We start from the raw sequence: 18,531 nt of genomic DNA on the forward strand, positions 1-18,531 counted from the left end.
TTCAATGTGTTGCTTCATTTCTTGAGTGCTGTTTCCATGAGTGTTGATGATGAATCCCAGCAAGACGAAATGCTTGCCAACTACAATCTTTCTGTTTTTCCTGATGTTACCTATTAGTCCAGTTTTGAGAATCTTGGTTTTCTTTACATTGAGTTGTAATCCATACTAAGGCTGAAATCCTTGATTTTTAACAACTAGAGCTTTAAGTCCTCCTGTCTTTCAGCCAGCAAGGTGTGTCATCTGCATATTGAAGGTTGTTAATAAGCCTGCCTCCCAATCCTGATGCTGAGTTCTTCACATAATCCCGTTTCTCTGATGATTTGCTGTGCAAACAAATTGAGTAAGTAGGACAAGAGGATTCAATTCTGACACACGCTTTTACTGAATTTTAAACCAAGTAGTAGTCCCTTGCTCTGTGCACACAATGTCCTCTGGATCCATGTACAGGTTTCACATGAGCATAATAGGTAGTTCCTGTTCTTCTCAAGGTAATCCATAGTTTGCAGTGATTCATACAGTGGAATCCCTTCACATAGTGAATGAAACACGCTGCACAACAGCTGGTCTTCTCTGTGTTAAGCCAAATCCATCTGATTTCAGCAATGATATCTTTTGTTCAATATCCTCTATTGAATCTGGCCTGAACCTCTGGCAGCTCCAAATCAATGAACTACTGCAACTGTTGTTTACTACTTCAGCAAAATATTGCTTGCATCTGATATCAAGGATAATTTTCTTATTCTGTTGAGTCACATTTATTTGGAATGATTATAAATATGGATTTCTTCCAGTCAGTTGACAAAGCAGCCATCTTCCAAATTTCTAGAGGAGTGCTACCAGTGGTTCATCACTTTGTTGAAACATTTCAATTGATATTCTATCGATTCCTGAAACCTTGTTTTTGGCTAATACTTTCAGGACAGCTTGGATCTATTCCTTCAGTGTCATTAGTTCTTAGTCACATGCTACATCTTGAAATGGACAAATGTTGATTAGTGTGGTTCAATGACTGTGTATTCCTTCTTTCAATGCTTTCTCCATCATTCAATATTTTGCAGATAGAATCTTTCAAGATTGAAACTGAAGGCTTGACTTTTTTAATAATGAGTTATTTCAGTTAAAGATATGCCAACTATGTTCTTTCTTTTTGGTGTTCTAACTCTAAGTCTTTGCACATTTAATCATAATAATTTATTTTGTCTTCTCAAGCTGTCCTTTGAAATTTTCTGTTCATCTCTTTGTGTCCATCATTTCTTCCATGTATTGGGCTAATTTTTCTACTACCCTAAGTCCTTTGCTCAAAAACCATTTTCCCAATGGTGTCTTCTGTGATTTCCCATTTAAAAACCTCAACACCTTATTAGTCATAACCAAACACTTATTAGCAATGGTTAGGGTGACATAGGTAATTCATGAAGGCGATGTTCTAAGGCCTACTTTGGTGAGTAGAGATTGAGGCCTGAAAAACTCATGTGGCCATCTAGGGTACAATTACTGGTCTCCTTTGCTCCCCCACTGGGAGGAGAGAAGACTGATAAAAATAGAAACTCTCATGGAAACAATTAGTCTAATAGTTGTATGGGGCATGCACACATCAGCCTTCACATCCATGAAACACAAAGCACTAGGTGGCGCCTGGCTACCACTTCCACCTGCTATGGAAAGGCTTACACAGAAGGCTCGGGTAGAGCAGAGGAGAATACAGTACAGATTCCAGAATCACAAAAGAGACCGGGCTCACAGGCTGGAGAGAGACTGGTGGCACCCTGAAGTCTATGATCCTTAGTCACTCCTCAGGTCTGTAACTGGACTCACCCTTGTAGTTCACGTTTCAGTCACACATCAGACAGGTCTCAAGAGGGATAACAGCGCTAGTGTGGTAGGCACACCTGAGTATAATCAACCAATTAAGACCCAAAGGGCAGCATTTCCCCAAGGACAAATTTCAGAGCATTCGAAAAGAAGCATGGATGGGAACGGGTAACAGAAAGGAAGTACATATGTGATGGTACATGAGATGAAACAAAATGTGTTTAATTGTTGAAAAAAACTGATGATCTGCTCTGTAAACCGTCACCCAATTCACAACAAAATCAATTTACAAAAAGAAAAAAGTAAAACAAGTAAAAATATGAGCTTCATCTACAGTGCCACACACACACACTTTCTATTCATCCTTTCTGCCTTTGCTAACCCCAAGGTCAGCAGTTCAAAATCACCAGCCACTCCATGGGAAAAAGATGAGGTTTTCCATTCCTGTAAGGAGCTCCAGTCTGGGAAACCCACAGGGGCATTCTACCCTATCCTACAAGGTCGCTGTGAGTCTGCATCAATCTTATGGCATTGAGTTGTTTTTGTTTTGTCTTTTAATCTGTAGCTGATAGGCTATATATTTTACTTAATGATTTAACTTGCCTCAAATTAATAGGTTTTAAATATTAGTATAGAATGAAGTTTTGCATTTTTTATCCACAACTCTATGGCTATCAGAAAGTTAAGTGTCTACAACAGGTGAGTGACCCAACGAACACCTGCAGAGGAAATGAGAGGAGGAGGGAAGGTCGAAGAGAGGGCAGGAAGGGAAGATAGGTAAGGGAAGAGAGGATGGGTGAAATAGACTCTATAGTAAGACAGCCACAGCGAATACCCAAAACGAGTCTGCCTGGGTCATTCATAAAAACCGAGTTGATTCCAAAATATTCCTTTTTTGAAAATACAATTCACAATGTATAACAAAAGCTAAGACCTTGTCAAACTACTTCTGCTTTTACCAAACTTTATGTAGGATTTTATATAGAAAATGTACTTATAATGTCATTAACAGACATATGAAAATATCTATAGAATGCATAGAAACTGAGAGAAATTTTACAAAGCACATGGGCTGTGATATCTTCCCAAGATAACACTGACTGTGCCGGGGTAAAGTCAAATCATTCCATGCCATACACCCTAAAGTATGTTAGCGAGTCACCATCACAGTGAACAGCGTCCATTTCTACAGAGAAAGCGTACATGGTTCGGCTGGGAGTGAAGCAGAGGAGCAGAAATGCTCCCTGCTGCAAGCTGACAGTTACATGGGACCCCTGAAGTTTTAAATTGAGTTCCTCTGCTAATTACCGGCCTGAAAGAGACAAAGAATGATCCACATTTTATTCTCTGCTGAACTTGCAACAAGCACTCGTGAATGGGACATTAGGGTCAAGCTGGGAAGCTCCAGTTTGTTTGACCGAGTACAGAGCATGGTGTCACCTCCCGCGCAAATAAGGTCAGGTACACCTCCCTGCCTTGGGTTCCCACCAGGGAGATGTCAGCGTAACCGGGGCTAACTGAGGACTTGAGAGAGAGGATAAAACAAAAACGCAAACAAAACAGAAAACAAAAAATCACGTTGCCTATGGATTTGAAGTTATTTATGTTTTAAAATGAATTCAAATATGTACAATCTCATTCTTTTCCATCACATGCTACACCTAGTGGTAAGAGTGTCAACTATTCTGTCTATTTTCTAAACAGCTCATTGTATGACCAGTAAAGCTACACAGCAGGCAGGTACTTTAATGAAACAGGCCTATTCTCTGGGGACAAGAACCTGTGGTTGAAACGCTAGCACTGTGATCATGAAAGCACTTTGTTCTTGCCAATGAGCAATACTTTTGATGTGGATCCTGATCAAAAATCCCCTTGGGAAAGAAAAACGTGTAGCGGTGGGGAGGGAGGAACAAAGGAGTGTTGTGATGTGAGATTTCAAAACAGATTTTCTCAGAAGAAAAAATACCTTCAGCATTCAAAATGGGTATGCATTCTACCTTTCTGGAAAGTCATAGAATGACGTTGCCAAAGCAGCCTCATTGAAGTTAAAGTAATAAAAGTAATTAATTTATTCATTCAACCAACAGTGTTGAGTATACTACTTTCGTGCATGGAAGAAACATAAGAACACTCGAGAACACAATCCCATGACCAGTGCAATTCCTTTCTCTCTTCTCTTTATTTAACTTACTATAACTCGGCATCCAACATGTGGCTGAATGAAAAAAACCGAGGGGCAGCTTACACACTGTAGCCCGGCATGTGAGAGTTAGGAAACAAGCACTAATCAATGGGCACCTCCTCATAGTGTCACAGTGAAGACTTTGGGGAATCACAGAGAATGTGTTTGACATCCCAGCTCCTTCATTTAATGGCTGTCTGCAGGAATAGGAAACTTCATGGTCTCAATTTCCTTAATATAAAAAATAATCGTGTAGCAGTGCCTACTGTACACGGTAGTTAAGAACATGAAGTGTGACACTGCCAAGAACCTTTTACGCATGTTTTTAACAAAGTAGAATTATTTTGGCTATCTTTTAAAATGCTAAACCTACATCAGTTCTTAAATAATTATACACATACTTTGTGGCAAGAATCCAGAAGCACCAAACTTTATTTTACCTCTTGTGAAATCATAGCCTCTAAAAATATAACCCTTAGACTGTTCATGCGTCCTAAGCATCTTAACCAATAAACTCCACCTTCAAGGAGCCCTTCTGAAAAAATAAACAAGAAAATTCTTACCGAGTTTTGGCAAAGAATAGGGCACTTTAAAGTAGTCTTCATAAAACTCAATTAGTCTCTTTGTTATATGGAGGGCGTAGTGCCCGGATCCTCTTCTGATGGCGTCAGGTCTTGCATACAACCGCACCTAAAACATATGCAGACGCAGCACTTTAGCCTTTTGGTCTCAAGTTGTATCTATCGTGCAAATATGAACCTACACAAATTACTTCAAGGACTACAAAAATTAAACAATATCCTTTGTCCATTATATCAAGGCACTTTGTAATTGAAAGAATCAAACTACAACAATTGAAGTAACCAAGGTGAGCAAGTTACAATTTCCTCCCTTTGCAAGACGACAAAGAGAACAATTCTATACCTTGCTTCAAAATAAATATTCAAAGTGATCACTTATGTGCGCCTGTTAGAGATTTGAAGGTATGGTGGATTAATATAATGGGTCCCTAACGATGCTGAAAATAGTCAGGATACGGTGGCTCAGCAGGAGAGAAAATTCATGGTTTGTTAAAGACATATTATAACAAACTTTGAAAGTATTACTGAGCAGGGCAGAAATATAATTTATGCCCCCTTCTTTTCTTTGGAAAAAACCTGTCTTGTTCCCATTCTGCAAACCAGGGATAGAAAATTCTTGCCTGGACATCAACAATCCTCATTCTGGTGGGCACTCTGCAAGTGCTCCTGGCTCAAACCCAGCTGAACATCATTCATATTCCAGCACAATCTGGACCCTTAATATGGATTTTAAATCAAGCATTGTATATTATCTAGTCCTCAGCCAAGAAGGATCCTAAGGCAAGTAACATAAAACTGAACAAAACTAACAATTATACAGAAAAGGCTAAAATGAGATTAGTTTCCATAAAGCTTTCATAAAGCTATCCAGCATCCTTCTTTCCAAAGGCTAAGTCTATTTTTCACAGATGTGGTCCCTAATCCTCATATCAATTGTGTGAATAAGAAATGTGTATTTTGTACAGCAGTGGAGAGCAGTGTCCTGGGAGTTGGATTTTAGTCCAACTCTACCACTAAGAACGTGGGATGCTGGTGAGCAAATTACTTAACCTGCTTGGGTCTCAAATGTTCTCATTTATAAAATAAAGGTGTTTGCCACCAGATAGTTCTACAGTGTTTTTCAATTCTAAAACACCTATTCCCAATCCCATTTTACAGATAAAAGGATTTATTTTCTTACTGGTGATTTTCCCAAATCAGTATAAAATATTTTATTTAGTATATGTAAATGGATATTTATGTTCATAAAGACTACAAAGGAAAACTGTAGTCCATGTGTAATGGTTAGATCTTATACTAACTTGGTACTTTTGTGGAGGCAGGGGTGGAGTCAAACCTGTCAATCATGTAGTCGCCTAGTGACGCCTCCTTGGGGGCGTGGCTTTTTATAAGCGAACAGCAAGAACTTCTTTCTCAAGCCCGCCGCCTTCCCTGCTTGCCAAGATTGTGTCTGCCTCCAGTGTCAGCCCCATGTGGACTGCAGACCCTGCATGTTTCAACACCCTGCCATTTCCCACCAACCCTGGATCCACAGGACTCTGCGCCCACCTGTGATCCCCCTGCTTCCGCTAAAGGTACTTGTTCTGTTTCATCCGGCTGCCTCAGCTGGGATGCATTCTTGATGTGAAATTGTTTCTTGATATCAAGGTTTTTTTTTTCTGATTTCAAATCCATAAATAATCTATGTCATTGGTTTTGTTTCTTTAGACACCCTAGCCTACCCCATCGCAATATAACACATGATTGTACAGGTGACTCTTTACCATCTATATTAAAAGGAGAGAGAAGGGAAAACCAAAGCAGCTGCTCTTAAGTCAATTCTGAAGCAGCGGCTCGATATGTCCCAGAGCAGACCCGCTCCATAGAAGTGTATCACGGTAATTCGTCTGGAAGTCGTTCCTCGGGACTTCCTTCAACAGAATTTCTGGGTAGGGGTGAGCCAATCGCAAACTATCTGTACAGTCAAGATATAAGTACAATCTAAAAGCCTAGAAAATCGAGGAAAACACATTTTGACTTTAGCTTGAAAGACCTATAATTCAATACCAGATTTACTAACACATTTCCAACAAAAATGGCTGGCAGAAATATAACCTCTTCCATCAATCAATTCCACAAATCAGTCAAGATATCTGCAATGAATTCAATAACAATTAACTACTAAAATGATGAAGCTGCTTCTCATGCAGCAACTAAGTTAGATATAAAATTGGGTCCAGTCACCACAGATTTAGTCGGCAGCGGTAGAAAGCCGACACTCTCAGGAAAGCCCATCTGAAAGAGCAGCACATGCCACTCTTGACACTCGGGGAAATGCAATCATTCTGAGTCCCTGCTGTGCCTGGCATCAACTATTCTGTATACATTCGGTATTTTAGGTGGAATTCCCAAGAGATAGGCCACAAGACAAGTAGGGTGTGTGGGTGATCAGGAAAGAGGCGTGCCCAGGAGATACCTCCGAGGGAATAGGCAAAGCAGCATCCAGAAACGTGAGAATCCAAGCGAGGCTGCAATTTCAGGTGAAATCTGGAGCACAGACTGACCCACAAGGGCCTCGATGATCTGGAAAGTGTGTCCTGCGTGATTGGCTGGCTCCCATGAGCCTGGACCAGGCCTCATTGGCTGCTCACTGCTAAGGGCGGGCATAAAACCTCAGGCACTTCCTGTTCTTGAGACAGCTGGGTAAGGAGCTCCCCTAGTCAATTGCTCGTGTTTTGGGACTCTCAGGTGTGAGCAGTTAGGAGTAAAATCACTAAACCGGAGCAATAGGGACATCAAATAGGGAAGGGGATCTATCCTATACAACAGCAACTGTCATAGAAACTAATTCACTGTCAACAGATATTTAATTAGCACGTGCTCGGTGCCATAATAATCCGAGAAGTGGTGGACTGCTCACAAAAAGGTCAGTGGTTCAAAGCCACCAGCTAACTGAGAGGTCACCACTTCAAACTCACACTTCAGGAGCAGCATGAGGCCATCTGCTTCCATTGAGGTTTACAGCCTCGGAAATTCTAAGGGACACTGCCTGCCTCTCTGTCCCGCAGGGTCACTATGAATCAGAATTACTCAATGGCAGTTGGTTTAGTTTTTTGATTATTTTTAATAGGGATGAAAAAGACTACAGGAGGAGCAGGTGTGCATGTGTGTGTGAGAGATTGAGAGAGAGGAATGACTCAATGGCAGTGGGTGTTTTGTTCTTTGGGGGGAATTTTGTACCATGGTCAAGGCTAAGTATTTTTTATTTAATGATGAAGAAAACATGGTCTCTAGTTAAATGAGGTACAAAGCATTAAGGTACAAAGATCAGAGATAATATAATCATCATTATTAAAAAGCTTAACATATATTCAGTAATTTAGTATTTGTATTTTTTAGTTACATTATTTTCATATCAACTTGAAGATATGAAAATGTAGGGGTGGAGTCCAGTCTGTCAATCAGGTCACAGCCTGATGATGCCTCCTGTTGGGCATGGTCTTCTCATATGAAGGATCCTGGGCTCTCTCTCTCTCTCTCTCTCTCTCTCTCTCTCTCTCTCGCTCTCGCTCTCGCTCTCTCTCACTCTCTCTTTTTCTCTTTCCCTCTGCCTTTACCCTCCTGCTGGCAAGCCACTCAGAGACCTTCCAGAGCCCTGTGATGCTTCTACCACCATTTGATCCACAAGACTTGTCACCTACCAGCCTGTGATCTTCCTGCATTTTGCATCATTGCTTGCAGCTGTGTGAGTCTGAAGAGGAATTTATGGACTAAAATCAGACTTACAGACTAGTATTGGACATAAGGACTTTATCAGGACTATACTGGGATATTTTATTTATGCAGAATTACTTCTTGATATAAAGCTCTCTCTTACACATATATGAGTGTCCTTGGAATCCACTCTGTCCAGCAAACACATTGTACAAGTAACATTTTCCTGTGATATAAATGGCAAATGTATCATGAGAAAAATATATAGCTTTCAGAAGGTTTGAAATGAAGTAACTAATAAATTCAAGTTAAAACTATAACTAGGACCACTACAAAATGACAGAGTAAGGGTCACTGATTTTAATCTTAAGCACCATCACCGATTTTGGTAAAAATGCAGCTATTTCTATCAATCAACTCCACCAGTCTGTCAAGCTATCTGCAGGACCAGACAAGAAAAGCATGATTGAGTCAATCTGGTTGTTAAGAATTGATGGAAATGATCCAATTCCAGGTGAGGAAATAAGACATAGAAGCAGTGTCTTCATTTATTCATTCCAACATGTATTGCATGCCTGCTGTGTACCAGGCACTTTACGGGAGCCTACAAATAAAACAAGACCACAGAGTGCGTAGCCCTCGAGGTCTGAAGTTTGAACTCACCAGCCGCTCCAATGGAAAAAAGATAAGTTTTTGGTTCCTGTAAAGATTTACAGCCTTGGAAACCAAAAGTGGCAATTCTGCTCTGTCCTATAAGGTCAGTGTGAGTCAGAATTGACTAGATTCATACCATGCACTTCATAGCAGTGCCTAGATGTTGATAAGTAATGGCATGGATTAAGTTGTGTATCCTCAAAAGATGGGTGAGCTTGGCTGGATCATGATTTCCTGTATTGTGATTTTATTACTCCCCCACTTCGTGATCTTCTATGTATAGCTGAAGCTGGACTAGGTCATGGTGATGAGGATTATGTTATGTTTGTTATGTCACCGAGGCAGGATTCAGTGGGAGGCAACAGCCCTAGTCAAGATAAGGCCCCTCGTCCAGTGTCAGGAGAATCCTCCAGGGAGATAAGAAGAGAGAGAGGACCCTCCCCACCACAGTGAAAGAAAAGCCAGCAGAGTGTGTCTTTTTCACCGGGATCCCTGCCCTGAGAGCCTAGATTCAGGGAAAGAGGGATGTCCATACAGATGGAAATCTCCAAGGAATGCCAAGCCCACAGATGCTGAGGGCAGACAAGGACTTTGTCTTAAGAGTCAACAGAGGAAGAAAGCCTTCCCCTAGATCTGGCATTTTGAGTTCTGACTTCTAGCCCTGAAACCATGAGAAAATAAACGAACTTGTCAAAGCCATCCCGGTGCTTAAGCTGTGTTGTAGCACCACTACTCTTCACGGCATCTTAAATGACACACAGATTAACAGCAAAAGGACAATATGAACATCAAAAGGGCATCTTTTGCTTTTCCTCTCATTCCAACAGATCAACTGATTAATCTCTTGCCAAGGCCAAGTCCTTATTCCATCCCCTTTTACTTGAACAAAGACGTCACTGCCAAAATGCCTTCCCCGTTTCCTGCATCACCAACTGATGCCTGCCTCCTGGATCATTCTCCTCGGTAGGCACATACTCTGTTTTGTCTCCTTTGTTAAAATTAAAAACCGAAAAACCCTTAACCTCTGTTCCTCCAATTATTGTCCCATATTTCCATTCCCTTTTATATCAATGATACTCAAAAGAGTTTCCTATATTATAATAAACAACATAAAATGTAATATGAACCAGCATGAAAGTGGGCATATAATATAGAGACAATTATAAATGGGGTGTTTTGAAACGTATATCCCCTGCTTTTAAGTTGCTCATGAACTACAACCAGGCTTTTTTTTTTCTTTTTTTTTTTAATTTTAACAATTTATTGGGGCTCATACAATTCTTTTCACAGTTCATTAACCAGGCTTTTATACCCAGAAAACCAACACTAAATCCAATGTCACTGAGTTGATTCCAACTCCATGTTGGGTTTCCAAGGCTGTAAATCTTCAAGGGTGCAGAAAGCCTCAACTTGCCTCCATGAAGCAGTTGATGCGTTTGAAGCCCTGACACTGTGGTTGGTAGTCAGCCCAAAGCACCACCTGGGCCCCCAACAGTCTACCAGAACTAGACGCACCAAAAGTACCCTACTAATGACTTCACAATGCATGCTTGCCCTGTCAGCAGTGCTTGGGACAGGCGATCATGTGTTCTCTTTGAAACACTTTTGTTACTTGACTTCTATTCCCACTTAAGCACTCCCAAGTTTGGCTGGCTCCTCCTCTTTCTTCCCTCAATGGTAGAGAGATCCGGATTGCAAGCCATAGGCTTCTTCCACAGGCTGTCTACACTTAAGATCTTGCTAATCATATCTAGTTTTCAGATATTAAAACTGAAGACTTTCCCTACAATTTCAGATTTGTAAATGCAGCTGCCAACTGATACCTCCACTCAAATATCTATCAGTCATATTAAAACCAAACCTTGATACCTTGATATCTGTCTCTCTCTCTCTCTCTCTCTCTCTCTCTCTCTCTCTCTCTCTCTCTCTCTCACACACACACACACACACACACACACACACACACATCCTGCTTCTCCTATAGTCTGTTTCATCCTGTTTAAAACTAATCCAAAAAACAAAGCAGCCACTGTTGAATCAATTCTGACTCATCGTGACACTGTAGGACAGAGTCAAACTACTTCCAGGATCTCCAAGACTGTGAACTGTACATGCTGACAGAAAAAAAACGCATCTCCTCTGTCCCTGGGAGTAGCAGGTCAGCTCCCACTGCAGACCTGGTGGTCTGCAGCCTGCTGCAGCAGCCACTCGGTCACCGGGGCTCCCTTACAGGTAATACCGCCCTCCACTCACGAAGGCTCTGATGCCGCAGAGTGATAACATTCCTTTGCATTTCAGAAATATCGTTTTAGGGGCCTAAACCTTAGTGAACTGAAGTACAGGGGATGGCTTCAGGCTTCAAAACTCACAAAAATGAGATAAACACTGAAAGGGGAGGCTAGGGGAGTATGGAACATCTACTCGTGCATGTTACAGAATAGACTGTAAACTGAAATAAAGAATAGGAATTTAAGGCACAGATATATCAGTTAAAGATTTGAAGCAACAGGGTGGCGTGACTAGAGTTATGTTAAGCGATTACATGAACTGATCCACTGCCGTGGAGCGAACACTGACACAAAGTGAACCAGGGTGGGTTTCTGAGACAATGACTGTTTACGGGAGGAGAAAACCCAGAGTTTCTCTCCTGGAGCTGCTGGTGGTTCTGAACTGCCCACCATGGGATTCTCAAGCCAATATGTAACCACTACACCACAAGGGTTACAAATCTTAGTGTATATGTCTTATAGGGGCTAGGAATGAGTGAAACAAATAAATTGAGACTATGCCAGCAAGACAGATGAAAGAGAACAGTGATTTGATCTAGAGAGAGCAATTGAGAGGCTGAGAAAAGATGGAGCTATTCAACTGCTCTCACTCGCTTTTAAACAAGTCACTGAGATATTTCGCGTGGTGAATTTTAGGACCATTCGCATTGAAAACTAGCCACTCACACATGCACATACCTTACTCTGTTGTACTAAGTGAACCTGGATTGAACTGTGGAGGGAAGAGTTTAAAATATTGCATAACCTTGTGGTTAATCAATAACATTTTGTATAATAATTTACGTGACCGTACATAAACATTTCTATTTGCTTTCTTCTTCTAGAGTAACTAGATTCTACCTCATCATTACAAACAAACTAAATCTTCATAAACCCGTTTATCACTCAAAAGCACTGAAATATAATTTTATTACACCTGCCTATTTGCATTTTCTGACATGCCATGATAAGCGTGAAGCGCTAAAGAGGCAAATTGCTTACTTTTCCCGGAGCAGGCTTTATCTCTCCTTCTAAAAGCTTTTCCGACCACCAATGTCAACCAGGTTGCCACTGAGTCCCATGTGGAGGACAATGCACTAGGAATTTGCAGGGATGGCTTTCTCTCTGACAACTTGTGTCAGCTTAAGAGAGTCAGCAAACTTCTCTGAATCTCGGCTCCTCAGTGTCTTCCCGGAGCAACAATCTAGAATCCCCTTAAGCCTAGGGGACTGATCAGCGATATAAACCTATTGTCTTCCCCTGTGTAGTCCCCATTTACAAGCAGAATAAAAGAAAAGGTTTTTATTTCCTCAGTATAGTTTGGCTATTTTTACATCTTTCACTTCTCTTGAAAATAAACTATCTTGCTCTCATTCTCTATCTGTTGTCCTTGAGTATTCCTCTTCTATTCCATGAACTTGAGACGGGGAAGACAGAAATAGCTGTAGTAACCAACACAAATGGAAGAGGCGTGTCCTTATGGCTCCAATCCTGTGGTGATGCATCATAAAAAGAGCTAAAGTTTAAGAACTTCAGACTTTTGATCCCTTAAAAAAAAATAAACTCACTCACTGCCACTGAGTTGACGCCGGACTCACAGTGACCTTACAGGACAGGGAAGAACTGCCCCTGTGAGTTCCTGAGACGGTAACTCTTTATAGGATGACATAGCCCCCATCTTTCTGCCAAGGAGTAGATAGTGTTTTTGAACTGCTGACCTTGCAGTTAGCAGCCCACAGTGTACCATCAGGGGTGCTACTGATCCCTTAAAGCACTTCAATGCCCCAAATCAGTGTTCTTTTGGTAGCGTCTCTCCTTAGACCCAGTGGGATTGACTGTGTAGTTTCCTGGACTCTCCATATTTTATGCAAGTTTCATTTATCTGTAGTATTTTCATTTTTTTTATTCCTGAAAAGGGGGGAGGGATGCTAACGGCATCTTTCAATCCTTTATTAAAAAAAAAAACCAACCCACAAAGAGTAGATACATTTCAGTTATCCCAAGGACTGAGAGTGACTGCCTGGAGGCTATGTTGGGAGGAATCCTAAAACTACATCTGGACCCAGCAGGGGGATCTGTGAAATTCCTGCTGTGCATTTACAGATAAAGGCCGTTGTGGTGGTGCGGGACATATGCATGATCAGGACAGACTAACCTTTCAGGGAGGTGTAAGGGAAGGCAACTCTGCATAGACTTGAATTGATCTGGCCTTTGGTGGTTGTGCGATTTAGAGAAAGGACAGCAAAGGCTGATTAAGAACGTCATCATTTATTTATGTTTATTAATTAATAGTTAATGAGCCTCTATTAACAAATGCACGGCAGCCTGAACCTGTTGAAGAGCCTTTTCTTGTTCTGTGCCTCAATTTTCAAGCTACACTACCTTTGGGACACCTAACCTGTGAACTGTGTCGCTGTACTTTGAGGTCCCTTTAAGACTTGCCTCGCCAGAGGATTGGAATGTACATCTCTGGAGCTGGGGACTGACTGTTGGTGACCTGCCTTGCTGTTGGCTGCCTGTGCTGGGATAGCCCACATCGCTCTACAGAGGACTACCTGGTGGCCCTCAAGACTTGAAGGACTGCCAGTGGCTCACAACACTCTCACAGGAGTGAGTTGCACTGAGCTATTCGTACTGATTTATAATTTAACTGTTCATTTCTTGTATTATATATCTATCTGTCTGTATATAATTTAACAGTTCATTTCTTGTGTTATATATCTACCTATCTTTGTAAATATATATATATAATTATCAGCAATCTGGTTTTGTCTCTCTAGAGAACCCTGTCTAACACAGATGGTCAGGCTGCCATGCGTGTGCTGAGTGTCCAAAGGGAAGCGAGAGAGACGGGTCTCATTTTTGCAGGAGGGCACAGTCTAGCGGGAACACAGAACTACAAGAACTCATATTGAGAAGCAGAAAGTGGACCTCAGTTACAGGAGCTTTTCAAATATAGCCTCCCTACAGCGGTGGTGATTCAGCAAAACAGGGTAAGTGGACCAGAGGAATCAGGAGAAACACAGTTTCAGATTCTGGGACAGAGTGCTGATACCTTTCTCTGTGGTAAAGATGTAGGGAAAAGTACATACGCAATTGTAACATAATGCAAAAAAGTTCAAGTCCACACTCGCAAGTGCCCAAACAGTATCATCTCAATTTAAAACACTTCATATAGTTTATCACTTCTCTTTATAAAATTCCTAAGTAACAGATAGGGATTTAAGTAATTAATTCACGTGTTATAGATGAAGAAGATGGAGATAGGGTTTTTAATAGTCGCTGAACTTCCCAAAGCATTTCTACTAGACGGCTTTCGTTATTTGTTGTGCTCGAAAATGAACTGTATGAAACAGTGTGTCGTTACACCATACAACAAAGAACAGAATCTACACCAGAAGCACACTTGTTAAATGAAATTTTCTCTGATTTGTCATCTGTAATTTTGTATTTAAATTAAATAAACCTTCTGGCTTGCTGGAGTTATTCTCTGAGAAAATTTTACACTGCAAGAGTATGTTAGGAATTTTGGGAGACAGTAATTACTTCACACCTTTAAAATATCACTATAATAACAATAATAAGTTTACATTTCCTTTCTGCTCTAATGGAAAGCTTAGTCCCTTTAATAACTGCAAAGCGACAATGTACTGTCCCTAAATTCTCAACCAATAAAGCTGAATTAATGCACCTACGTGAATATAATTTGATTTGGGAATTCTTCACAGAAAATACTAAACCGTAACAAGGCCAGGAGAAAGACACAGGTGCTTCAGGTACTAAGCGCAGAGAAATAAATTGATACAACGACAAAAGGAGATAGTAAACAAGAAATAAAACCCAAACATTTTATAGTTTTATGTTTATCTCATTTTAGCTAAGTACAGTGAGTTAATACACACAAACCTGACAGAAACGGGACCAGTGCTAAGCTCAGGAGGCAATAAACTTAAAGAGGTGCCTGGAAGAAGGAGAGGCAGGAGGCCGGCCTGGCAGGAGCAGCCAAGGATCAGGTAACTGACCAGGGCCTGAACACCCCAGTGAAGAGTCTGGAGGCGCTGCCTGGAGAAGCTCGGAGCCAGTTCTCAGTCTAAAGCAGAGTAATGTGATTGAAAGCAACAAAGAGAGACTATGTAGGCAACAGAATTTAAGATATCTTGAGCCAGGGAGGCTAGAGTATAGAAAATCATGCTATTAAAAGTGAAAAATGTATCCTATAGATTTTTTTCTTCTTTTTTTAAAAATCATTTTACTAGGGGTTCATACAATCCATACATCAATTGTATAAAGCACATTCGTACATTCATCACCCTCATCATTCGCAAAACATTTGTTCTCCACTTAAGCCCTTGGCATCAACTCCTTACTTTTACCACTCCCTCCCTGCTTCCCCCCTCCCTCATGAACCCTTGATGATTTATAAATTATTAGTTTGTCATATCTTACACTGTCCGATGTCTCCCTTCACCCACTTTTCTTTTGCCCGTCCCCCAGGGAGGAGGTTCTATGTAGATCCCTGTAATCGGTTCCCCCTTTCCACTCCACCCTCCCTCCACCCACCCGGTATCATCACTCTCAACACTGGTCCTAAAGGGATCATATGTCCTGGATTCCCTGTGTTTCCAGTTCCTATATGTTCCAGTGTACATCCTCTGGTCTAGCCAGATTTGTAAGGTAGAATTGGGATCATGATAGTGGGGAGGCAGGGGGAAATCATTCAAGAACTAAAGGAAAGTTGTATGTTTCATTGTTGCTACAATACACCATGACTGGTTCCTCTCCTCCTCTTGATCCTTCTGTAAGGGGATATCCAGTTGCCTACCGATGGGCTTTGGGTCCCCAATCTGCACTCCTCCCTCACAATGATATGATTTTGTGTTCTATGATGCCTAATAACTGATCCCTTCGGCCCCTCATGATCACACAGGCTGGTGTGCTTCTTCCATGTGGACCTTGTTGCTTCTTAGCTAGAGGGCCACTTGTTTACCTTCAAGTCTTTAAGACCCTAGACACTCTATCTTTTGATAGTCGGGCACCATCAGCTTTCTTCACATTTGCTTATGCACCTGCTTTGTCTTCAGTGGTTGTGTCGGGAAGGTGAGCATCATGGAATGCCAGTTCAATAGAACAAAATATTCTTGCATTGAGGGAGTACTTGAGTGGAGGCCCAATGTCCATCTGCTACTTTAATAGTAAACCTATAAATATATGCACATAGATGTATCCTATAGATTTTAATGAGAAAACCGTCAGCAATAGGCACTATCACCTTAATTAAAGTCTTAATTCTGAGGAGGGGACTTTCAAATCAGAGGTGAAGGGATCAGAAATAGCTCACGATGAGGAGGTGAGGCACATGGTAGGGTATGACACACAACGATGTCAAAACTAACATGACGTCAAATCACAAAGCAGAAGTACATACCAAGCCTCCTCAAGGAGTCTCACTTGGAACCAAAACCATACACCTTTCGGGTAGATCGTTTCATAAAACATACCTTAATCATTTTAAACATCTCACAAAGACTCGCCCTGAGTCCCTAGGTGTGCAAATGGTTTGGGCTCAAATACTAACTTCAGGTTCCTGGTTTGAACCTGCCTAGAGTATCAAGATATGTTCCCATAAGCATTTGGAAAACCCTGTGAGACAGTTGTACTTTGTAACATGTGGGGTCACCAAGAGATGTTAAAGCCAGACTTATAATAAATTCCATCTTATCACTAACTGTCATAAAGACAATCCGGAGTATTGGTACTGATAAAGCTGCTCTAACGTCTGGTTCTTGTGCCTACCCCTTTTGCTTCGCACACTGCTTCTAGATACCACTTTGGGTACCTATTGTGATTCCACAGTTCCCATTGACTGGCTCTCTGTAAGTAGATCTGCTGGCCTTTCTGTCTAGTCCTTCTTAGTCTGGAAGTCCCACTGAAATGTATTTAGCATCATATCAATATCCAAAAGCCTCCACTGTGGTTGAGTGATATGAAATGAATAGACAGGTAATCTAAACTAGGTCTCCTACATGGAATGGAAATTCTACCACTGGGCTACCATTAATATGATAACAAAGAATTCCCTAGTAAAGCATTGGCTGAAAATTATGAGTTGCTACTTTTATGGCGTTAATTCTGGATCTCACAGCCTTTACTCTGCAGAATCCTGCTGCTGTTTGCTGTCGTTGTTGCAGCCACTGTTGTCAGTGGCTGTTGAGTCAGTCCCTACTCATGGAAACCCTTCGTACAACAGAACTTAGCATTGCTGAGCCCTGCACCATCCTAAAAATTGTTGTTACATTTGAGCCCATTGTTGCAGCCACTGGATCAATCCATCTTGTCAGGAGCTTTCCTCATTTCCTCTGCCCTTTTACGTTCCTAAGCATGATGTCTTCCCAAGGAACTGGTCTCTCCTGATAACATGGTTCGTAAATCAACCCAAATTCACTGTCATCAAGTCGTAGCAGACTCATCTTGACCTTATAGGACTACCCCAGTGGGCTGCCAAGAGTATAAAGTGTGACAAGAACAGAACGCCTCATCTTCGTCCTGTTGAATCACTGACAGATTAGAACTAGCAACCCAATTTTTCACCCACTAGACCACAAGAGGTCCTGAACACGGGTTCACAGGCTCTCTAAAGTGTGTCCTATATTTCTCAATAGGATGTTAAGTTCTTTAAAGAGCAAGTGCATTTTTTAAATTTCTCTTTTCGCTGTCCATTGTCCAGTGCAATGCCTTGCACTCAGCATGGATTGACTACATGTTGCTAGCTCCCATAAACCGATAATAAACTTTCAAAGTCCTTGTCCACTCTGGTACTAAAATGCTGTTATCATAGATTGATTGCATCTCCAAACCGCATTTTGCTTCAGGCAAGGAAATTAGCACTGTGGCAACCTGTGCAGTCTCTTCTTGAAGATCACTTCGCATTTATTCCTAAGCGTAGTATTTGCCACTTCACTGTAGAACTTCCAAGCTGAAGTTATGTACGGGCACTTCACGACAAGACAGGCTTTATCGCAGTCACGCATTCCACAGTGGGATTTTCCTATGTGCATGGGGGAGTGAAAATAGAGAGGTGTCCAAAGATTTGAGAACAAATGGCATTATCATTTGATTCCATTTTCCCCTGAGCATTTTGAAACCTCTTATAAATGTGGTAAACTGAATGTGGCCTCCAAAGATAACTACATCCTCATCCCGGATTCCGAGACGACTCCTTAATGTGGCACAGGAGACTTTGGAAGACGTGATTAAGGATCTTGGAATAGGGAGGTTATCCTAGCTTACCTAAGTGGACCCTAGTCATGATCACAAGCACCCTAAAAGAAGGAGGCAGGCAATA

At 41.3% G+C, this 18,531-nt stretch overlaps 1 protein-coding gene across 1 annotated transcript in view; it reads right to left on the minus strand.

Moving 5' to 3' along the window:
- Positions 1 to 3,968: 3,968 nt before the first annotated feature.
- The window catches only part of LOC142436724 (uncharacterized), a 125,909-nt gene continuing 111,346 nt past the window's right edge, over positions 3,969 to 18,531 (minus strand). Inside the window, exon 3 of the mRNA XM_075540207.1 lies at positions 3,969 to 4,684. Within this exon, the coding sequence (XP_075396322.1) occupies positions 4,621 to 4,684 (64 nt within the window). The 3' untranslated portion in view covers positions 3,969 to 4,620. The remainder of the gene's footprint in view (positions 4,685 to 18,531) is intronic.

Source organism: Tenrec ecaudatus, unplaced genomic scaffold, assembly GCF_050624435.1.
Source record: "Tenrec ecaudatus isolate mTenEca1 unplaced genomic scaffold, mTenEca1.hap1 Scaffold_55, whole genome shotgun sequence".
NCBI classification, from domain to species: Eukaryota; Metazoa; Chordata; class Mammalia; order Afrosoricida; family Tenrecidae; genus Tenrec; species Tenrec ecaudatus.